The 23,271-nt window shown below is 41.4% G+C and overlaps 2 protein-coding genes across 4 annotated transcripts; one reads left to right on the top strand and one right to left on the bottom strand.

Moving 5' to 3' along the window:
• Positions 1-1,118: 1,118 nt before the first annotated feature.
• On the top strand, positions 1,119-17,831 carry rc3h1b (ring finger and CCCH-type domains 1b). 3 transcript variants are annotated; one of them, XM_070844380.1, is made up of 20 exons: positions 1,119-1,220; positions 2,495-2,909; positions 4,377-4,497; positions 6,443-6,682; positions 6,825-7,000; positions 7,313-7,513; positions 7,679-7,811; positions 8,091-8,209; positions 8,619-8,731; positions 9,600-9,845; positions 10,125-10,336; positions 10,430-10,839; positions 10,964-11,122; positions 11,323-11,478; positions 11,873-12,095; positions 12,545-12,635; positions 12,782-12,878; positions 13,222-13,437; positions 13,685-13,788; positions 13,917-17,831. In XM_070844380.1, the coding sequence occupies exons 2-20, from the start codon at positions 2,679-2,681 to the stop codon at positions 14,071-14,073; spliced, it is 3,405 nt and encodes a 1,134-aa protein (XP_070700481.1). In that variant the 5' UTR covers positions 1,119-1,220; positions 2,495-2,678; the 3' UTR covers positions 14,074-17,831. The 3 variants fall into 3 exon arrangements, with proteins under 3 accessions (XP_070700481.1, XP_070700482.1, XP_070700480.1); XM_070844381.1 differs by having other exon boundaries at positions 12,542-12,635; positions 13,249-13,437; XM_070844379.1 differs by having other exon boundaries at positions 12,542-12,635.
• A 1,716-nt stretch (positions 17,832-19,547) lies between these two features.
• Positions 19,548-23,143, bottom strand: LOC139213761 (uncharacterized oxidoreductase ZK1290.5). Its single transcript, XM_070844389.1, has 8 exons — positions 23,034-23,143; positions 22,654-22,744; positions 21,931-22,179; positions 21,600-21,701; positions 21,442-21,533; positions 20,809-20,991; positions 20,635-20,694; positions 19,548-19,923 (listed from the first exon to the last, which is right to left on the bottom strand). The coding sequence occupies exons 2-8, from the start codon at positions 22,733-22,735 to the stop codon at positions 19,828-19,830; spliced, it is 864 nt and encodes a 287-aa protein (XP_070700490.1). The 5' UTR covers positions 22,736-22,744; positions 23,034-23,143; the 3' UTR covers positions 19,548-19,827.
• Between the last annotated feature and the right edge of the window lie 128 nt (positions 23,144-23,271).

Genomic DNA, 23,271 nt, shown 5'->3' with positions numbered 1-23,271 from the left:
AGATATCATACCTGGATTTTTAGTGAAGACGGTGTCCTTTAAAACACAGCTAGAGCGTTGACCATCATGTGAACGTTGCAATTGCACAAATCTAAGTTACCTTTCATTCTCAAACCTGCGCAAACCGTGCAGTATCTGCAGCGCGCAGCCTCAGGTCGGTCGCAAACATAAGCAAGAAGACGGTGCAACTTTCTCACCCGGATGAAAAAAAAGGAAGAAACGGAAAGCAAATAACAAATTTCTCAATGATTCTCCAGATCTCTGTGCTGTCCCTCCACTCAGAGTCTACACAGCTCCCGGTCCAGGCGGTGTCAGGAGAGCCAGCGGCCTCTCAATCATGATTGGTCCGGTAATCCCTTCAGAAATCAGTGGGATTAGACAAAAATGGAATACAAAAATGCCTGCTTTAATTTCGTCCTTGCCTCGCGAACCCGTTGCCGAGTGAAGCTCTCTGTTGCGTAAGTACAGAGCATACACACCGACTCCGTGCACACAGTAATAAGCCAATGAAAAAGAGAAAAAAATAAATAAAACTAAAATGGCTTAATGGGCTTCAGCCTAAATGCGATATCCTTAATATCTTGTAATTCCTGGCATATCTCGATGATTTTGATACAGGAATGCCAGCTGCATGTGCTTTAGAGAATATGGGGCAAATTTTGCATCGTAAAAACAACTGTCGCCTGATTCTTATTTGTCAATACAGCTGATCCCTCCCTCTATCTCAATTCATCCCAGCTCCCTCCCTGTCCAGCTCTCTCTCTCTCTCTCTCTCTCTCTCTGCTTTCATAGACACATGTGCTCACAAACACGCACACAAAACGCACGCACTCGTGCACGGTCAGCCTAATTGGGACAATGTTCAGCCCGCCAGTTGTCACAAACCCCAGATGTGATCAGACTGGCAGATGCTGCTCAGTTTAGTGTTGTAGCTGCGAGTGCGGCTTAGTGTCAGCAGAGGGCGTCATCAGCGCGCGCGCACACACACACACACACACACACACACACACACACACACACACACACACACACACACACACACACACACACACAGGCACACACATCTTGCCCAGCTAGCTGTAACCGGCTAGCGAGTCTGTTGTCGAGTTGACACCCTCCCCAAACCTCGGCAGCAGCTAAGCTGCACAGTCGACATGGCAAGAAAATATCGCTGCAGTTTCCTAAAGAAAGATGAAAATCTTCCAAATGTTTTGGAATGAGTGAGTAGTATCGACAATAATCATCTATTTGTCATGATAGAACTAACAGCAGAGGTTGCATGTTTTGTTTTAGTCACATTAATGACGCATAGCTATGGTTGGTTGTAGCTAACGTTAGCTAGCAAGCTAACTGCTAGCAGAGGGAGGAGTGAGATTTGTTCGCTAGGCTGTTAGCTCTCTGTGCTCAGTACGACGAGTACTGGTGTTAGCTGCGTCTTAAATGTGGCCAAAACACAGTCGTGCTGTGGTTTCGACCGTTGTGAACACCGTTAAGTGAGTGTATTTCGTGGAGGTAGATACATTTGTAAAGCGGTTGTGTAGCTAGGTAGTTTCCGATGCTAGCGTTACATAATCTCGCTGTGAAGAGTCAAATGGCTCCACTTTTCAGTGTCACTGTGGTTCTTCTCTAGTTATCGTCTCCCAGACCAACACACGAGATGGTAACTAGTGTTCTTCGTAGTTTAATGGATTCTTAATTTCAGCCACATTGAGAATAACTACTGTATCTTGATTAACCGATGATGTGGTTTAGATTATTAAGTGATTGTGTTTTTAATCGGACGACGTTTGCTCGCTAGCCAACCTAGCTAACTAGCCACCCATAGCTTAGCTTGCTAAAAGGAAGCTAACGTTGCTAGCTAACGTATCGCTTTATATCAGATAAAACATTCGTGGGAGCAAAGTCAAAAATCGAGATGATTACAGCCACGGTAGTAGTCTGGTTGACCAGAAATAAAATAAACGTTTGTAGCCCAATGCTACCCAACTGTATTAACAAATGTTAGCTAGCTTCGTAACAAGTTAGATAGCGCAGAGGGACTGGGTTGTTAAGCCTCTATGGACCCTTTGTCCACAGTCATAGTGGTTACAGCTCTTGTAAGTAGGCCACACAGCAGTTGTTTTGATCCTCCTCCGTCGTTTGTATTCTCTTTATTTTATAAATAAGTGCTGTGTCACCTGATTTCATTTTTACTTTGTATAGTGTTATGACTGAACGCATAGCGGCGACTAGTCAAAGCCTAATAGACTTTCGATTACAGATTCTATGTAGTAAAGTATCAGTGGTTCTACGAGCAACCATCTTTGTCATCCCACTGCCTTTAATGCATTTCTGAGCTACAGATGCGTTCACACATAACACAGCCTTGTTTTTGAAATGCACTTAGATACTGTTGGAATATAAGGTGAAACTAACATACAGCTACATTTTGCCATTATGCAAAATTGTTGCCTGAGTGCACAATTTTAATTCTCTTTGTCTTTCTCTTTTACAGTATTCATCACGCGATGTGATCCAAAATCCACAATGTGTGAAAACATTTAAGAACGATTGAGTTCGGAAGAAAAATTCTTGATTCCAGTGGAATCTTCCATATAAATATATATATTATTTGATTTTTTTTCTCTGTGTTAAAGCTTACACATATTTACACACACTCGTCCCATCAACATATAACCATGCCAGTGCAAGCACCACAATGGACAGAGTTCCTGCTGTGCCCAATCTGCACACAGACATTTGAGGAGACTGTTCGCCGGCCCATCAGCTTGGGCTGTGGACATACTGTCTGCAAGATGTGCCTGAACAAGTTGCACCGTAAGGCCTGTCCCTTTGACCAGACAGCCATCAGCACAGACATCGAGCAACTACCTGTCAACACAGCACTGTTGCAGCTGGTGGGAGGCCAGGTAAGACTTGTGTCTGTTTGTACATTTGTTTTGCAATTTATAACAGATCCTGTGTTGACATCATTTATGCATAGACCTTGTTGATGCTTGCTTGTGGTGAAGGGTAACAGCTCATGGATATGTTTTGTGTTTGAGTAGTGGAACGTTTTAAGATGTTTTCTATAATTACTATTTATGGTTTGTAAAAGAGCGTTGTGCACAGGCTATTACATGAAACGCATAGCTTGGACATTCTTTAATGACTCATATTCAAGTCATTGAGCAATGACTTAAATTCTGTTGGTCTACTAAGTGATGACACAATGAGTAAAGCAGTATTTCTCTGAGGCAGTGTTTGGCCATGAGGGTGAGGCACAGCTAACAGTAATTTGGCTTTGTTGGCCAAGTTTCCAGGTAAATTATGTATAATAATGGATAACGTCAGTGTATTGACTGTGAACCTGTGGTGTGTCTAATATAGCCATGGCTTATGCCTTGTCTCTTAGCTGAGTGCCTTGCAAATCTGTGCTCATACAGGTTTGTAGGGTACAATGTCCAATCAAATTGATAGTGGAAGATAGAAGTGGAAGTAATAAGGTTAGTTCTGTTCCTATGTTGTTCATGAAAATGACCTAATTTATGTTATTAAATGCCCAAGAGCTGCAGGTTGTTTTGGTCAGTTCTAGTGAATGCCACATGGTTATTTAAATCAGCACTAACAAAGCTCGGAAAGTGTGCCTGATGCATATTGTGATACAGCACAGTCTGACCATGATCATGTAGATATGATGAGAAATGCTACTTTTTATTGTCTCTATTTTATATGGCATTTATTATCATTGTCATCTGGGATAGGTACAGGTCAACAAGCCATGACATGAAAAGAATGGAGCACAAGCCTTTGGTTTATTTCAATGGTTCTGATTTTGTTTCCTTGCTCTGATGTATATGTGTAAGTTAGGTCCAGGGAAAACTCAATGATTAGTGGAGCATACTCAAGTAATTATCACAGCAACATCGTGAAATTATTCTCTAATAGGATAATAAGGGAGTTCTAAAAAAGAGGTTTTTAGGACATGGGGCATGATATATGTCATTATACGTCACATATCAGTGTAAATGAAGATTGCCTAATTCTAAATTTACAATACTGCTTGTTTTGTACTGCTTTGTTTGTTCATGTTTGCTGCCCATACAAAATTCTTGTACAAGTGTTTATACATTTTACAATACCATTGCAGTTTTCACTTTTTGCCAAAATACCTCATGTATACACACAAACCCTCCCACTCAAAGAGTTATTCTGATATAAATTGGCACGCTTAGTCTTAAATGTATTGTTGCAAATACATTTGACAAAGAGAATAAAGTGATGACTTTGTGTTCCACTTACACACACTACATCATTGTTGAGTTATAATCGCACTAAAATCTTTCTGCTATAGCTATGGATTGTCCTAATTTTTCCCTCTTCCTGTCCTGCTGCAGGTTCCTAAGGCTCAGCCAGTTGCCTTGATAACCAGTCCAGAGGACTCACAGCATTATGAGGAGGCCAGGCAGTGTGTAGAGGAGCTGGCCCTCTACCTCAAACCTCTCAGCAACCCCCGAGGTACTTAAAACACACAAACACATAGTTGTTACTTTTATAGTTTGTTCCACCTTTATTATGATCCGTTGACACTTTTGCTGCCTCAAATGAAACTCTGGAGGTTATTTTCAGCATGGGAAGTCCAGTACTGAATATTCTTGGCTTTCACATGGTTGAAGATGTGAGAGTACTGCTGCTGGATGACTGTTAATGGACGTGGCTTTGTTCCCTTTTCAAAAATGGTGCATGAGTTTGTGTTTTTTGCACGTTGGTGTTGTGCTAGTAAAATAAGTGTTGAAATGAATGTGAAAAAAGAACTAATTTCCATAGGGAGCCACGTTTTTTAAAATATAGCCAAATGTTACAGCTGAAAATCTCCACTTGCAAAGTTGTGAATATGACATCACGAAGTCGTTAAATGGGTTCTTGTCGTAAACACGGTTTAATACAACCCCATTGAAAAGCAATATAAATTACATATAGATATGTCAGACAATTACATTGTTTGACTTTGTCATCAGTTGAAAGTAGAATAGATACTTGTGTTATATAATATTATGCTATGCTGCAATTTGTTGAATATAAAAGAAACATTAGAATTTTTTGTATTTGCTTTGAAGAGTCTTGTGGTTTATTTAATGAATACAGTATTACTCCACTGTTGGCATGCAGCTTTAAATAACACCATTAAATGTTTTGTTGAGGGCACTCACATTTAAAACTGAAACTAAATTTTGAAGGAAAGAGGGCTAAAAAGGGCATTTCACATTTGATGTGGTGAGTGTCACCATAACTGTCAAAACCATAACATTTCCTTTGTGTCTTTCTTGTTTTGAAAGGTATAATGGCTCCTTAAACCTGCCATATTGATTACCTCATGTACAAACGGACATCCAAATAAAATGTACGATAGGGGTGCAATTTCCTTAATCATTGGTCATGTTCATGACTAATAAGTGAATATGAGTGACTGACTGATTGAAACAATTCTAATAGGCTCTTTTTATAGCAAAACTAGAGCAAAATCAGGTATTTTAATCATAGTTTCTTTAAACATAAGATTGTCATAAATTAAAAAGCAGTAATGCTGTCACATAATTCCTCCCACATAATTCTCCACTGTTATAATTCAACTTTAGCACCTAGGATTGTAGGAGCCTAGCCCATTCTTGGATTAACCCTCCATTCTTGGAGGGTTGGGAGGAAGTAGCCACAGTAAACTCTATTGATGAAGAGGTGCATGTTACCCGCATAGCACAAGTCTAGGCTTTGAAAGGCTTTGAAAACACCCACATGGCTGAATCTAATGTCCCGGGTATGCACAAATAATGCGGCACTAACATTGCTCATTGTTGCTAATTGCATATTTCTTCAGCCAAATTGTTAATGGTGATTGAAAGATGAGCAACTTATCATGTGCATACCCAGTAAACCCATTTTCCTTCAGTTTACAGTTTGATGCACCCTCATTGTCACTGTGTCTTACATCAGTGTGTCAAAGCAGTTCTGCTGCAGAGGTGCATGTCTGTTGGATGAAGCAATATACCAGTGTCTGTAACTTGAATATAATCATTACTTAATAGTAACATTGAATTCTTGTGAGGTGTTGGTTCAACTTAGTGGTGATGTTGGAGGCTGTATTTGGTGGAGCTGTTTAATTGTATTGAGTTATATTGACAGGTGTTTTTGTCCACCTCATCAATGACAGTAGATGAAACAGAAAGACCTCTCTGTATAATGTAATACAGTTCAACAACATCACAGACCATATCCTCCATAATGATCATCAAGTTTAACTATCACCTCACTAAAACAAAAAATGGTTGTAACAAAAACCTTCATGAAGGTAGGACTCATTGTGGGATTGTTGTAAAAGACTGCATTAGTTTAAGCTTGGTGCACCTAATTATCTGGCAAACTGTATATTCCCGTGGTTTACCGGTGGTCCTGTCTAATCCCTCACCAGGTGTGGGCCTGAGCAGCACAGCCCAGAGCATGCTGAGTCGACCCATGCAGAGGAAACTGGTAACTCTGGTCCACTGTCAGCTGGTGGAGGAAGAGGGCCGCGTCAGAGCCATGAGAGCGGCACGCTCTCTGGGGGAGCGAACTGTCACCGAACTCATCTTGCAGCACCAGAATCCACAGCAGCTCTCCTCCAATCTGTGGGCTGCTGTCCGTGCACGAGGATGTCAGTTTCTAGGCCCAGGTACGTCATTTTCCATCACTTGCGAAGTGCGACCAGCACATTCCACTTTTTAGGAGGTCACTCTGTAAATCATTTGTAAATATTGGCTTTTCGCAATCAGATGTTACTCGTGGTTTTTATGTTTGTGTTTTTCCTCCACCAGCCATGCAGGAGGAAGCTCTAAAGCTGGTCCTTCTAGCTCTAGAGGACGGCTCTGCTCTATCCAGGAAGGTGCTGGTTCTCTTTGTAGTCCAGAGGCTTGAGCCACGCTTCCCGCAGGCCTCCAAGACTAGCATAGGCCATGTGGTGCAGCTCCTCTATAGAGCCTCCTGCTTCAAGGTATGTCGCTGACTTCAATTCACTTAAATTTTTTGAACTTAACAAATACAGAATACAATGTGGTGCTGCCCCACAACATTGCCTCAACAGTGCAGTTACACTGACCATGCAGACATACCTGGGTTGTTTTTTAATTACCTCTTATCCAACACTGTTAAGTCTTTTCTTTAGTTCCACCAGAAGAGGTGTTGTATTGCCTGTTAGTCATCAAGAATTGTGAAACCTCTAAACAGGCTCTCTGCAAAAGAAGCCAAACAGGAGAAAATAAGAAAAATTCAACTCACTCTTTCTTTCGTCCTCTGGGCTACCCAGGTGACCAAACGTGATGAAGACTCATCCCTGATGCAGCTGAAAGAGGAGTTTCGTACTTACGAGGCTCTGCGGCGTGAGCATGACTCTCAGATTGTTCAGATCGCCATGGAGGGTGGGCTGCGCATCGCACCTGACCAGTGGTCTTCTCTGTTGTATGGAGATCAATCTCACAAATCACACATGCAGTCTATCATAGATAAGGTATGTGATAAGTATCCCATGTGTTTGCTTTCATATCATGGTACATAGTTCACAGAGGATTTATATGTTCGATGGTGCAGTTTCTTAGCATCAAAGCTATGAGAAATCCTGTCTGCCATAAACCTACCTAAGCATTTAATTGCTTTTTTTCTGTTTCTGGCGTAGCTGCAGACCCCGGCATCTTTTGCTCAGAGTGTCCAGGAGCTGACTATTGCGCTGCAGAGGACTGGAGACCCAGCCAACCTCAACAGGCTGCGACCCCACCTGGAGCTACTGGCCAACATTGATCCCAGTCCTGGTAAGAAACAGGCCGCCTTCAGGAATCTTGGTTTTGTAGTGATGTTGGGAGTTAGTCAATTACATGATGTGTCACAAGTTGGAATCAAAACAGTGACCTTTGCAACAACCAACTACAGAATCACTGTCCTGCAACCTCCCAGGTTGTCACTTGTGCTGGTATTTTTTGCTGTCCGTTGTGTTTCGTCCCATACATATCCTACCTGAGACAACTAAGTAACACCAATTCAAATATTGAGATAAAAGTCTGCTTTCCTCATAACTCCATTTGTTTCTACAGATGCTCCCCCTCCCACATGGGAGCAGCTCGAGAAAGGGTTGGTAGCAGTGAAAACAGTGGTGCATGGCCTTGTGGACTTCATCCAGAACCACAGCAAGAAAGGAGCTGATCCTCAACAGGTCAGTCTATCCAATGTGCCACAAAAAGAGATGGGCCCCATCCATTGTATGTTGCTTAATTAGTCCCAGCTACACCCATGGGAGATCATAGTCCTACCCTCACCATCATTAAAACATGAATGTCTTTTGGCTGTTCATCACTGCAGAGGAGTTCTAGAGACCTGCAGGAATACTGCTTTTAAGTCTTGTGAAGGTCCTAACATTGTTTTTTAATTTGTAAAACATCTGTATATCAACTGTGAGGTATCTGCTAAAATATATTGACTGAGCTGTAATGTTTAATATTGCCTCTTTTGAGTGTTCTGTTTGTTGCTTGTTATACAACATCCTTGAATGCCATCAGGGATTTAACAACGACACAAACGGTTATTTGCTCTCTATTTCAATAATGCTTAATGTCTGTCTTTAGCCTCCCCAGCACAGCAAGTATAAGACATACATGTGTCGCGACATGAAGCAGAAGGGAGGCTGTCCACGTGGAGCCAGCTGCACCTTTGCTCACTCTCAGGAAGAACTAGAGAAGTGAGTCTGACACACATCAACATTCAGCATTGTTTACATTTTTAATGCTGGGTGTGGCATTTCTCTGGAAAAGGCAAAAAAAAAAAAAGGCAGGTCTCCTCTTGCGCCTCTTCCCTCTCTATCCTACTCCTCCGCACCAGTTGAGCACAGACCACTGGCAAGGGCATTTGCATGTCCTCCTTACATGCAGGAAAATAAAGTTTTCTCAAAGCCCCTTGAGATTAAATACTGTAATTTGATGTTCTGACATTAGCATTAGCAACATTAGTGTTAGCTACATTAACATGAAGGTAGTGTAAACTCTGAACAATATTGATCATAGCCACTCATCGCCTGCTTCCATGGTAAATCTGCCTATACCACCAAACAACTGTATCATATTTAGATATCACAGGAAAGTTAAGTCCCACTCCTCCCGATACTGATTGTGATCCCGATGATGTTATAGAAAGCAACATGAACTTGAATTAGCCTTTAACTAATGTTATGGTTAACAGGAGACTATTTGCAACATTCAGCATAGCCTTTCATTGCCTTCTGTCATGGTAACTTAACATACACACATATGGATGCATTATGAAAGGTCTTATAATGTTACATCCATGACACAGCCTACCAACTGAACATTGGGTGTGCATCCCTAGCCTTGGGTTAGATATTCTAAAGCCTGAAACGGAGCCAAGACGAGGTGCAGAAGTGTAGTTTTCTCTCAGACCACTTAAATTACGATATGCTGAAAAGTTCTGATTTTTTTTTTTTTTTGCCCACCAAAAGAAACTCCCCACCCCAGCTTTAAATTAGTTATCACAGTTAAAATGAAGCCATTTAGCACCAGCCTCTCTTAAATGTTTTGTATAATGTTCGCCAGGTATCGCAAGATGAATAAACGTCTGGCAGCTCGTCTCCCTGGCTCAGGAGGGCTCATGCCAGATGACGGCCTTCCTCTTGATGTAGCAGTGACCCGGAAGCCTTCACCCCTTACCAATGGCAGTGGTGGACCCTCTTTGCCCCAGCTCATTCCCCGTGGCACCGACACAGTCCCATATGAGCTGTTGCGTAAACCCATCAAGATGGACGGAGGCAGTCCCAGTGCCCCAGGATCACCACCTGATCCGTGAGTAAAGCATTCTCAGTACATTAAATCAATTGGCAGCCAAAGAATAGCCAACCACATGGCATGAAGTCTGCAGATTTTCCGTCTGATGGACTCCATCTGATAGCATTGTGTTTTCTTTTCTCTAGTTTAATGATTCGGGCTATTTCGTCCTTGAATTGAGTTTAATTTAAGTTCGGTTTAACCTAACCTTCAATGGCACGTTGTTATTATTGAAATACCACTTTGACCATCAGCCTGTTATATTTCATCTAATCTGACTTGTTTTATTTGATATAGCCTGGACAGTCTGCCCAAACCTGGTATGCCTCTGCCACCTCATGCAATGTCCCACCCAAGGATGCCAGCAGACCACCTGTCTGGGGTGAAGCACATGCCTGTAGTACCCAGAGGTTCGCAAGTGTACCCCCAGCCACAGCTTGCTGAGATGTGCTATGACTCTCGCCCACCACCCACTGCTTCTCAGTATGAGCCCCCACAGTACCCTACAGGTAACGATTAATCTGACAGATTTTTTTTTTCTCCTTTATACTTTGAAATCATTTAGGAAAGTGGTGTTAATTAATCTGCCATTTATTTCTCAGGGTACCCCTACCAACAGCCACCACAGTATGTTCATCGGGATTACATGCGTAACCCTCCTCCACCCAGTGAGTCTGGACCCCCTTATCAGGACCCCTACCCTGGCTACTGCCCTCCAGAGCGCACCTACCAGGCCCCTCACTCTGGACCACCCTTTTCCTACAACCACCCTCCACACCATGACCGAGGTCGCCACGGGACCTACACTGGTCCACCACCTCCCCCACAGCCATACCCATCTCAGAGGGATGGCCTGGTCAGAATGAGTCCTGCTCCTCTGGACGTTCCCCCGGCATCAGCAGGACAGGCTAACTCGCTTTACCACCAGGATCCCAGTGCCCGGGAAAGATACCCTCCAGACGGCTACTATCCGCCAGGTGCCCAGCCACCACCCATGAGGACTTATGTCAGGGTGAGTCTGTTTGGATTGATCGTTATTTTAGCTGTTGCTTTTAACTCTGTGTGGTCATTCCAGATAGAAAACACTCAAACAATGCTTGCAGTTAAGCAGCAATATATCTGTGTGTGTGTCCTAGGGGCCATCATATAGTGGTTCGCAGCCCAGTCTGGACTACTTGCACCGACGTCGCCAGGAGCTGTTATCCCAGCTGGAGGAAAGGAAGGTCATCTCCCCTCCACCATTCGCTGCCTCCCCCACTCTTTCTCATACCTTCCCCAGCGACTACCCTCCAGAGGTTAGCACTATTTGAATTTCTTATGTCTCTGAGACTGGTTCAAGTCGTGCATGGTCATAAAACCGCTTTGATACATTTAATTTCAAGATTCACTGTCAGTGACTTTGTGCTGTAATAGTTAAACAGAGGTATTGGTTGACTGTGAATACATCTTAAGTATTGATGACAGCATTTTCTCTTTATATGTCCTATGTCTGCAGTATGGTGAGGAGAGCTCCAAAACCATTATGAAATGCAGAGAACCTGACTATGCAGGGCAGTACTCTCCCTGGTCTTGTGAAACCATCGGCTCCTACATTGGCACAAAGGACGCCAAACCCAAAGACGTTATGGTTCCTGGTGCCATGGAGATGATGGTGAGTCCAGATGAGTGATTTTGTTTGTAACCATATCAGTATTTTCCCATTAGGGGAGGGAAAATAATGCAATGTAAAGAGTTAATGAATAAAACTCAAAGAGGAGTAAAACAGTTTAACAAGCTTACTGACTTAATGATGGTTGAGGTGATGTAAATCAGTGCTACCTATTCTGGTATTGGATCTTGTTTGTTTAACTAATTAACAAGCCCCAGCAAGCAAGCATTATGTTCTGTCAAACATATCTTAACTCTCTTTATTCTACCACCAGAAACAACATTTGTTAACCACAGTGTATTTAAGTGCCAAGTGAAGAAAGGAACATGCTTTTTCTTAATTTCTCTCCATACCATAACCTATTCTCTCTGTATCCTTCTCTCTCCCTGTCTGTCAGAATGTGGATGCTAAGGGTCTGAGAGAACCATCGCTGGAGGCTCCTCGGAGGGGTACAGAAGTCAAGGACGATGATCCTATTATCCCATTTGGCCCCCAGCCAACTGTATCACGCTTTGGTGCCATCTCCCGCACCTCAAAGACCGGCTACCAGACCACCGGGCCTGTGCAGGCTATGGCCTCCACTCCCCAGAACCCAAACTCTAAACATATGGCCATGCCAGGTAAGAGACCATGTGCACAACAACCTATTGATGAATAATAAACACGTACGTATCATTGCGCATTAGCATTTTGTTTTTGCTGTAAACGGAAATGGGTAACCCTGTATAATTTCTGAAAATCAGGTGGTTGAAAAATATTTGTTCCCAACCATAGTTTTGTTTTTCTGCCTAAAACATGCAAAAATACAAAAAAATATCTAAATGATTAAAAAGAATAAAAGATTTCGCTTAATTAGATGATGGAAATCTTGTGTGTATAAATGTGATTTTTGTAAACTTATTAAAAAATTATAACCTATTGATTATAATGCTTGACTAATTATATCCACTCCTACCCTGTAAAGTGAATTTTTCCAACATGTTAATGTCACTTAATTGTGGTGTTTAATCTTAACGGTTTGTAATTGGAAACACATCTGATAACCATTTCACCACCTTGCCTACAGCAGAATACACATATGTAAGCCATGGAGGATGGGGTGGAGCTTCATACCCCTCCCATCAGACTCCCTCCTCCTCTCAGGGACACTTAAGCGAGCGGTGAGACCTGCATTTGTCTTTCTCATCACCTTTTTAATTTTCATTTGAAGATAATGCTTATCACAAATGGTGAGGGTGACGGTTTTTGGCCACAGATGGACAGTAAAGCAGTTATCTAAATTTCTCACCATGTTTCACCCTCACAGCCTACCTATGGCAGCCCCAGACAGAGAACAATTAAAGATTGAGTTGCAGCAGGTCACCCAGCAGATCAACCAACAGACCCAGATGCGAAGCATGGAGGTGTGTATATTCTCTGACAAACAAGAGGACCTACAGAGGTCTAGAAAGTGCAGAAATTGTTTTGATAAATTCTACATTTTCAAGATTTTGAGATAAGTCTAAAAGTTTTTAAAGTCAAGAGGTGGTTACTTTATGTTTATAGCCCCGCGATCATTTCACATGATGATTAAAATGGTGAAGAATAGCAGCAGTCTGCAGTCATAATACCTAGTCACTATGAAAATATAGTCACTGAAACCTTGAGTCTCTTTAAACAGACTTCACATTTCATCCTGTTCTGACTATTACCAGAAATTTCCAAGTTGCACACTCATCATGTTCACTTCCTGTCTCACTATTACAGCCTGCCAGTAACCCCTTACTGTTGCAGAGGGAGACCAGTTCATTGGCAGGCCAGCCAGGGCCGCCCAGCCAGGGCCAGGCAGTTGCCCAGCAGCAGCAACAGCCCAAGTGGCCTGCAGGGGGAGCAAGCACCACAGCTGTGTCCAGTGAACAGCTGAGCCTGGAGCTTCACCAGGTGGAGAGAGAAATCGGCAAGAGGACCCGTGAGATGGCTCTGGTGAGGATGGGTGGGCTCTTGACTGCAATTGTAAGGCAGTAACAGTCTTACTATTGATTTTGAGAGCAGTTGGATAAGAGGGGAGTTATTGATCAAACTGGTCCTGTGATAACTGGAGTTGTGGTGGTGGTGGTGGGGGGGGGGCAATACAGATGAAAATTCAGTTTTCGGCTAGATCCCCATTGGCAGAATATGCAGAAAGGGGTCTTTCCAGCAAATAAGCATGTTTTGTCCATCTGCACACCAGGAAAACCAAGTAGCCCACGACGTTCAGCAGTACAAGATGAAACCTGCAGAGAATGGACAACCAGAGCACAAGGCTCAGCTGGAAGAAATCTCCATGGCCCTTGGGTGGGTACACACACACTAGAACAGAAAATTGTGTATACTACCCAAATATGCATGCATTTCATTATTAGCCTGACCTCCTCCCAGTCTTCCTCGTCCTCATGTTTTTTTCTCTCATGTCTTTCATTCAGCGAGGTGTCAAACGGCTCCAGCAGTATGCAAGAAAGTGCAGTGGGCGGGTCCATGCTGTCACTGACCAATAAGACGTCTGCGTTGAGCTTGTGCTCCGATCCAGGTGCCACTGGTTCAGAGATGCAGAAGAATGGCGTCGTCCATTCCTGCTCTTAGGCAGTACACACTTACACACACACACACACACACACACACACACACATATATACACACACACACACACACACACACACACATGCACACTCTCAAGATGCTCAATTGAAAAGCATGCACAGGCACACATACACCCATTCTATTTAGAAGATGAGCAGTATCTGCCGTGATATGAATTTTCTTTCTTTTTGTTCTGTGAATGAGCTTTTTTTAATGACTTTCCTTGCCTGGAAACCAGGGCATATGATAACATTTCTCGTGTGTGTTAATTTTTCTTTTTTTTTTGTACTGGGATTAAAGATTAACAAGGCTCACAATAGATGAATCTGGAAGAGAAAATGGTGGTGATGTTGACAGTAGTATTATAATTTCGTTAAAAAAAAAAAAAAAGATAGGCCTGAACTTAATAAACACAAAAACATAGGCAAGTATTAGATAGATCCTCCCTATAGACGTTTTGCTTTAGTTGTACCAGCGTACATGTAGATTAACGGTTAGAGGCAGAAGAGCAAATTAACAAGCACTAAAACATCACATGCGCTCGGAGGAACGTCTCTTGCTGCAATCTGATGATCCATGAAGGTATTGTAGGAAGCAGTAGAACTGCGTCGCTTGGTACTCGCCCCCAGAATCGTAAAAAAACGTGGTTGCCCAGATCTAGATGGTCTGAGGAGGGAAAAGGAAAACAATATTCGACCAGTATTCAGCTGAAATGGAGATGCAAGGTGTTAGAAATCTCTTTTGCACCACATGCATGTCCCCACCTGCCACGAGAAGTATGATTTTATTAGTGCATTTTATGAACACACCATATGTCTGTTTCATACTTGAAAGCAGTATATTATATATTTAATTGAAGCATTCTGTTTTAAAGATTGCAATAAGTCTTTTTGATAATGAGCTTTCCACATGTTTTCTATAAGGGAATCTACTATGTGCTTCTCTCGGTCGCGGTGTGACCTGATGTGGTTCGGTTGCAATGCCTTTCTCCTGTGCTCTGTAGGGCTGCACTCGGGGCCCGGCTGATAATGTTGTGAATTTTCTCACAGCACCCTTAAAAAACAGTTTTTTGGGGTGAATGCACATGATCAGGCAGAGAGAGAGAGCGCACATTTTTCTGCCTCAGGAGTCAGGTGAATTAGTGTGAGCTGGACTGCGTAATGTCCGGGTAAATAAGGATTTCCCTCCTCAGAGCTTCTCGTCGGGCCACTCAAAAGGCCTCCCCATTGGGATTATCTTGTCATTTGTTCTCCTAACTTCTATGAAGTTGCCTTCCCTTGTGTTTTTTTTTTTTTGTTTAATTTTGTTTTACTTTTTCATGCTTTACATTGTTACGATTTGGGGGGTGTGGCTTACCTAGTGAAGGTTTTATAGATCGTGGATGAATGTGTGTCCTCTTCTCAGGCATGAAATGGTTCGATTCCAAGCAAAACAAAACTTAACATTTGTACTCTTAGAAAGTATTGTAACGTTTTTAGCTGCACAGTACTTTTGAGATCATGTTTACATGGGATATTTGTGTTGGATACTGAGGGTAGCAGATGTGATAAGTTTATTTGTAAAGCATTGAGTATATTAAAGCATCTTTATTGGTGAGGAGTACAATATTCCTTCACTACATCACATTTTCTGGCATCATCACCACCATTACCACTATTATTGCTCTTTCTCCATCGTGTAAATTGTTTACTGCTGATGCTCAGTGGAGCTCTTTGCCTTTTGTAAACAATTAGCATGATTGGCCACAGTTTTACAGCTCTGCTGTGAGCGAGCGAGTCCTTGTGTTTGAACGGTTGAAGGGTAGAGGAGACGCTCTGGGTCAAGTCGTTTTAGTTTAACATTGAGCCTTTCGTTTTGGTCAGACGAGGGGTACTGAGAAACTGACAGAGTTTGACAAATCCCTGATAACTGATGAGTCAAATAAATAAAGACACAAACGTCTTTGTGTCTCACATCCTCATCTGGGTTGTTTGACGGGCATCTCTTCCAATTTGTCAGCGCCATGATAGTGGATGTTTGGGTCTTTACTTTTTTCAGATTTTCCTACCACACTTAAAGCCTCCGGCTTCTCCTCGCTACATTTATTGTTTAGGTACACAGCTCACTTATACATATGAGTATGTATACATACATTAATATACTAAAGCACTATTAATGTGCCACCTCTTATTTTACTCGCTCAGCATTTATATTAAATGATCTCTACTTAGAATCAGCAAAAATCTTTTTTTTCATTTGTTTTCTGTCCACTGGTTGCCAACACAGACTTTATCCTTTCCCAGACGAAGGACTTCTGTGCGCATTGACGTGTGTTCACTTAATCTTTTGTGTTCAAACAAAGATGTTCTTTATAGACTATGCTTCCGAAGAAGACAAAATGATGTAACTTTGGAAAATTTATGGAGACGTTTTGTGTGTGCTAGATTGTGTTGTAGAAAATGTACCCTAAGTTTGTTTTTTTTTCCCCTCAAAGTGTGCTGTACTGGGTGATAGTGTTGAGGTATTAGAAACGTGTTGGGGTTTTTTTTCCCACCCCTGCCCCCAAGAGGATATTCAGGTAGTTTCTAATGAAAGGTTGGCCTTAAATCCTCTTGCAATGCTCCTTTACCTTGTCTGCTTTTGAGCATAAGGTGATCTGAAAAATACGGATTAACACTGAATTGGCACGATTTAGAGTTATACAAATGGACTCTATTAGACCCCCCTTGCCCCTTTTGAAAATGTCATATAAAACAGCAACAATGCAATAATGCAAATCTCAAGATTTGAGACAAAAATTGTATTTTATAATTTTTAAGGAAATGTTGTCGGCCTAGCTGGGTTTGTAGTTTTTCTTTCTCTTGTTTTTTGTTGTTGCGGCAATAGTTGAGTGAATTTACTGAAGTCTTACAGTCTTAAATGCATCATCTGACCTGATGTGTAGTCAACAGCTACAAGGGTATCTGAGTGAAATTCACACAATAGTTTTGTTCTTCTTAGACATCTCTTTACAAGAAATTGGCCTACCAGCTTAATTCTGCTATTATAATGCCATGAACGGGCAACATTTAATTAATTATGCTGTTTCTCACTCTCTCTAAGAGCAAGTCAACCAAAACTATCACAGTGCTGATTCTACCTGATCGGTCCCTGCAGGTCTGAATGAGCCTAAAACACCTTTAGCTTAGCAGAACTGACATACTACGGGGTGGTATACTATATAGTAAATAGCGAAGATGTTCATTTCAATCTCCTGTGTGTTTTTGTTTCTGAGTGGAACTGCTGCCTCTGCCCCTCATTTACATAACCAGTTAACCCCTCCACTCCCACCCTTGACCACTGAACTCTGTTACTGCTGTTTGAGGCTCACATTTTATTCCCTGACTTTCTGGGGAAATTCGCAAATGGCTATTTTATATAATTACTCCCTTGTAAAATATCTCTTAAATTAAGGTACAGGTTTGATTTCAGCAAGAAAAAAAGAAGTTTTTATATGTATATTATACTCCATTAAGGAATGTCTAGAATTATCTTCCTCCAATGTGGATGTAGCCATTATTACGCCATTTTATGACTTTGTAAGAGAATTCACTGTGTGAAAATTGGTTTGCATTTTTGTATAATACAATCTGCTTTTTTTTTTCGTTTGATACGAGAGGGAGGTCAAACTGGAAGTTTGAAGAGAGAAAAAAATGAACCTGTGAAATTGAGAAAACAGTAACTTATGTACAACAGTGATTCTAAGCTGAGGGGAAAGATTAAATGATATTGCTAACTCTGAATGTTTGTGTCCATGTTTTTATTTTTAACGGAGTGCAACAAGTTAGTCAAGGTGCTACAGACTTAAAATGTTCATCTAGAAAATGTCCAGGAAACATTTTTTTTTAAAACTGGTATGAAGCCACTATATAATAAGTAACGTGTACATGTTTTCACATCAGCACGGTCTGAAAAAACATCACACACATTCCACAGAATATGAAGTTGGTGAGAAAACCGATACAATCGACCCATTAATTTTTTCTGTCAATGCGAACAAATTCCAGTTGAAGACCAAGCATTGACCTGATCTGGATATAAACCTCTTCTGCCTGGGCTGAGGAAGTGAACAGGAAGACAAACACAAAATCAGATGCGGTGCCAAGTGCTCATGCTTTGTACATAAGTACAATTTTTTTGATTGAGTATTTCCAGTCATAATGGAGTATATGTCATAGTATTACTATTTTCCACACAGTGCTATGCAGATAATCAATAAAACTCTTAGGTCTGTGCTCAACAGCAATGCTAGATGTGACTTTGGGTCCAAATAGAATCCGTCATGTTTATCATACAAACATTAATGGTATAGATTTTCTTTAATGTAACTCTTGGCTAGAAGGTGGAAAGTCTACTTTCCAAATTGTGTAACTATTCCTTTAAGTAAATCTCATTTCTTCCACCAGACAGACGTGTTGATCTGTAGGCGTCTGTGAATTATTTCTGCTGCAAATATCTCTCGTGATACTCCACATTTGTTGGATCCCAGGACACACGTCTCCCATCGTGCAACTTGTTTATAGCCTGCATGTCTCACGGATTGCATATAGAATAGCTTTTTGAGAGAATCCCTCCGACCGGGGATGTGATGCGAGAGAGAGGAAACAGACAAAATTCGGACCATTTGCAGCCACTGTGTCTTGAGAGAGAGACATGTACTTCTGCACGTTGCATAATCCACCATTATTTCAATAAAGCACACGTCTGCCTGGTTATATTTCTATTAATAAGCTTGCACTGTACTGATAATGTTTGAAAGTCGCTTTAAATGATACTCACCTATTCCAAGTGTTGGCATTTGCACCCCATCTGAGAGTGTCACTGTGGGACCAGTCCATCCTTGTGCAGACGACATGGCTCCTTGGAAGACTGTCGCATTTTCACCGACTTACAGGGCTGGAGGGACAAACCCGGCATCAAGCCAGATCCAGAACAACCTTTGGGATGTGGCACTTTTTGGTTAAGTGTTACTTCACTAAACACGTTTTTCTGGTCTTCACTCACTGGAACGAGTGGGATCGTTCTTCAATATCAGAGGTGGGACAAAGTAATACTCTGGATTCCACACAAAAATTACTGAGGATTTGTGATGTTTATTTGTCATTATTAACATTATTTTTTTTTTTTAAAAAGAAGGCATTTTAAACAAACAACTTGTTTCTGGCTCTAGTCATTGAAAAGTGGTTCATATTCATACAATTCTTCACTTTACAGTCAGTTTTACTTTGGCAGATCTGACATCCTTTTCACTTTCACCCTTTTCTCTCCCGTGGTTGGGTATGAGAATTATTTATATACATACATCATATACCTGTACACAGATACACCCAGAACTCATTTGTGTCTGTGGGAATGTAAACAGCACCAAAAACCAAATGGACATCTTGACATTAAAAATTCCACATCTGGGAAACATTGTCTAAAGTAGGATTGAGTGGTGCTATTTAGAAAGACTCGTCTTTTTTAAAAAAAATATTTTCTCTCTACATACATTTAGTACCAAAGTACTATAAGTAGGGCACTGAAAATATTTTGGTGTGTCTTCACAGAAAAGGTAGCTGAAATAAATGAGCTTCACACCACAGTAGAGTCTCCTTCCAGGCAGAGTGTGACACACAAAGCTAATGAACAAAGAACTAATTAAAACCTCATTACAATCTCAATAATCGCTCCTCAGCCAACTAGCACTGAGAAAACTAGTCCCAGGGCAAAAAATGCTCTGAGTTTTCTCACATATCGTCACTCCACGTTTGTTGGATCCCAAGATACATGCCTTTCATCATGTAACCCTCCCAAAGCGGCCATGTCCGACTCCTCCAGCTGGAACCCAAACACCTGTGTGAGCGATAGGGTGGAGGGAGAGGAGGAGGGAGAGGGAATGTGAAATGAGAAAATGAATGGCTATGACATTAGAGATTATAAATGAGAACTGGCTTCTGGTTGAGAGAGAGAGAGACCTTGTCAGTGTAACTAATGACAAACATTACATGTATCTATACTTTAATATGATTCTAAATCAAAATTAGGGAACATTTTGGATGTGTCACCTTTCCAATGTCAATTCTAATGCACATGGAAAAAGATTTGAACTTAAACCATGTGACCTGTGATAATCTCCTTCTACAACTAAGTGTATTGCCCCTCAGTTATACCTGGTGTGCAACAGGTCAGATAGGGTGACCTCTAGTGGCGTTTAGGTGACGTCTGCAGAGGGAGGCAGCTGGGCTCTGACTAAACTACAGGTGCAGCTTATGAAGAAACAGCAGTGGGTTCAACGCACCCATGTTCACCCTTAAACCACAGCAAGTTAAGCACAGAGCAGAAGAATCCTCAGTTTTCCATTTGTTGTCAGTTTCCTTTCAGTCCTACGGCACAGTATCCTGCTTCGCTGCTAATTTTTTTTCAATGTTTTTATGTATCAATCCTGCTTGATCAGTCCATCACAACATATTTATCTTTCTTTAACCTTTCTTTAGTTTTAACAGTTAAGATGTTACAAGGGTTAATGCAATCAAGGAAAAGATGTCCAATGCAATTCTGACTCACTTGACAGTTTTCTTGTATCCTCTTCTTTTTGATGGATTTCGGTATTGTGACCACTCCGTTCTAAGGAAAAGAAGAGAAACTTGAACATTGTGGGTAAAAACAAATAACCATAGAGACACATTAATTTTTATATATATATATATATATATGTACAGTATATACATATGTGACAACCTGAATGCTCCAGCGGATGCAGATCTGCGCAGGTGTGCGTCCGTACTTCTTTGCTGTCTGGAGAACAGTTGGGTCGCTGAGGACTTGACCCTTGGCCAGAGGACTGTATCCTTCAAACACAATTCCCTCCTTACGACAGTACTGCATCAGCTTATTGGGCTGCTGGAAAGGATGGTACTCCACCTGATGGATAACACCATTTTTAACATTCGTAGGAGGTGATGTTACTGTTAGCAGGCGCTATAAAATTCATCCCCGATCTGGATGCTGAGCACATTTTTCATTCTATTATTGAATCATATGGTTACAATTTGTGTTTGTGTGCAAATTGCACCCTAAAAGATTTGGGTTCTGTTCAAGCGGTATCGGGGTGGGAAGGAGAGATATAATCTCACAATACAGTAAATCTCACTTGGGAAGAAAATGTTAAAAGACCCTCTATTTCTTTCCCAAATAATTTAGACCATCCATCCCTTAGCAAGTAGTAACCCTAATTGTTTTCTGACCCCCAAACCAAATAATTTTCATACACTCTATAACTGTTTCTGTTAACAGAAACACTGTTGTACTTATAAATACTGGAAGTGTGGAAGCTCTTTTCAGCAAACTAAATATATAAATAAGAAAACCTACCTGGTTAACATGTGGCACGACACTACAATCTTCTTTTAACTCTTCAAGGTGGGCGACCAGAAAGTTGCTCACTCCAATAGCACAGCACACCCCTATAATGACAAACATGCTCTCTGAAATGCCCATTCTGTCATGGCATGATTTTCCATGGTTTGTACCTTCTTTATAAAGTTCTTCTAAAGCTCTCCAGGTCTCAGCCCTCATCTCCCTGTTGGAGCAACCAGGTCGCAACGACTCAGGCCAGTGCATCAGGAACAGATCTGAAGAAGGGAGCAGGTGAGGATTTAATGAAAGACTGCAAAAGACAGGAAGACAATGAACTGCAATGTTGGGGAATAGAGACTTGGTAACAAAGATTAACCATAATTAGAGGTACATAGGTGGTACATTTCCCATCACAGGTTAGAAAAGTAGATGAGCGGTACTGAAATGATAACACGGACAACTGTAGTTTCTGTTTAAAAGGTCTTCATCAGTCACAACTCATACCAAAATATTCCACCCCCATCCGTGAGCAGGAGTCGAGGCAGGCCCCCTTCGCGGCTGTGTGTCCGTAGTCCCCTGGCCACAGTTTATTGGTGAGCCACAGATCACTTCGTCGGATCCCACTTTCTCTGATGGCTTTACCCAGTTTCTCCTCACAGCCGTAGCGTTTCGCTGTGTCGATGTGGCGCACGCCACACTCAGTGAGTGCATACACAATGGCATCATGAGAGTATCCGCCGTCATGTGATGTGCCTGGTATGGAGATAAAGCATTAGACAAAATATAGGCAGTCAAAAGCAATGTCACTTCAGTTCAGTTCAAATTTGGCAAATTTGGCATATTCATGAACTGCACTGCTAAAGCCCTGTCCAAACTTCAATTTAAATAAGTATGTAATATTCAATAATTCAGTTTGAGAAAATAGCTTTTGATACCAAACTTTTTTGAAATAAATTCACAATGAAGAAAAAGAAAGAGAAAAAGAGTTAAATTTACTTTGTGTGTGTAAACATTTGAGGGTCAGTGGGCACTAATGGAATCATATAGTTGCTTTTCCACTAGAATTTCTTCCCCAGAATTAGGTCTTAAAAACATTTGATGTAAAAAGTAAATAAAAAACACATTGTGCATGTCATAGCTGATTAAAAATTAATTGTAAAACATCATACAATGTGTATTTGCATTAGTGTAATGAGACACGTCTAGTATTACCAAAGTCAAACTCACCTAATCCCAGTACAGGAATCTGCAGACCATTGGAAAGTGGGATTGTGGGACAACTCAGCACCGGTGAGAACGCCATGTTCATCTGAACAACCTGAATTACAAAAAAATCTTTTTTCTTTTAATGTTTTTAATGTAATTTTTTTCCAAATATGTTGCAGAACATCTGTATCCTAGAGCTGTACTACCTCAGTGAAGTGAGTTCTAAGTTGGTTAATCGCGTTCATAGACTGTCTATGATAACGTTATCCAGTTTAGAACTAACTTCACCCATGCACTACACATCAGCTTTACTTTGCGGCGACCCACAACTTTCCAGAGCTCTTAATGTTAATAGTATGTTGGTCACAAACAGTTAAACCTGCACCACTTATAACACGTACCTGAGCGTCGCTATAAGCAGTATTTTACGGACTATCAAGTTCTGACTGTGAAGTTATTATTATGAAAGCGTCATTTCGCTGCTCTCCAATTCGTTAGCATTAGCGTTAGCATCTCTGGGGTAGATGAAGATATGTCATAGGATGACGTTTAGCCCAACAAAGATGGCGTCGGCTACCCGGGGGTACAAAATACGCCGAATTGGGTTCTTTTAAAAACTGGTGTACGACACTGTAATGT

This window comes from Pempheris klunzingeri, chromosome 15, assembly GCF_042242105.1.
Source record: "Pempheris klunzingeri isolate RE-2024b chromosome 15, fPemKlu1.hap1, whole genome shotgun sequence".
Classification (NCBI taxonomy): domain Eukaryota; kingdom Metazoa; phylum Chordata; class Actinopteri; order Acropomatiformes; family Pempheridae; genus Pempheris; species Pempheris klunzingeri.
This window is presented reverse-complemented; position numbering and strand designations above follow the sequence as displayed.

What these genes read in the sequence shown, in the direction of transcription:
- rc3h1b (XM_070844379.1), top strand. Translation starts at nt 2,679, where the DNA reads ATGCCAGTGCAAGCACCACAATGGACAGAGTTCCTGCTGTGCCCAATC. An exon ending in AAGGAGCTGATCCTCAACAG is followed by an intron (nt 8,210 to 8,618) that starts GTCAGTCTATCC and finishes GTCTGTCTTTAG; the next exon opens with CCTCCCCAGCACAGCAAGTA. An exon ending in CCCAGATGCGAAGCATGGAG is followed by an intron (nt 12,879 to 13,221) that starts GTGTGTATATTC and finishes TCACTATTACAG; the next exon opens with CCTGCCAGTAACCCCTTACT.
- LOC139213761 (XM_070844389.1), bottom strand. Translation starts at nt 22,735, where the DNA reads ATGAACATGGCGTTCTCACCGGTGCTGAGTTGTCCCACAATCCCACTT. An exon ending in GATGGGGGTGGAATATTTTG is followed by an intron (nt 21,702 to 21,930) that starts GTATGAGTTGTG and finishes TCCCTTCTTCAG; the next exon opens with ATCTGTTCCTGATGCACTGG. An exon ending in AGAAGAACTTTATAAAGAAG is followed by an intron (nt 21,534 to 21,599) that starts GTACAAACCATG and finishes TTGTCATTATAG; the next exon opens with GGGTGTGCTGTGCTATTGGA.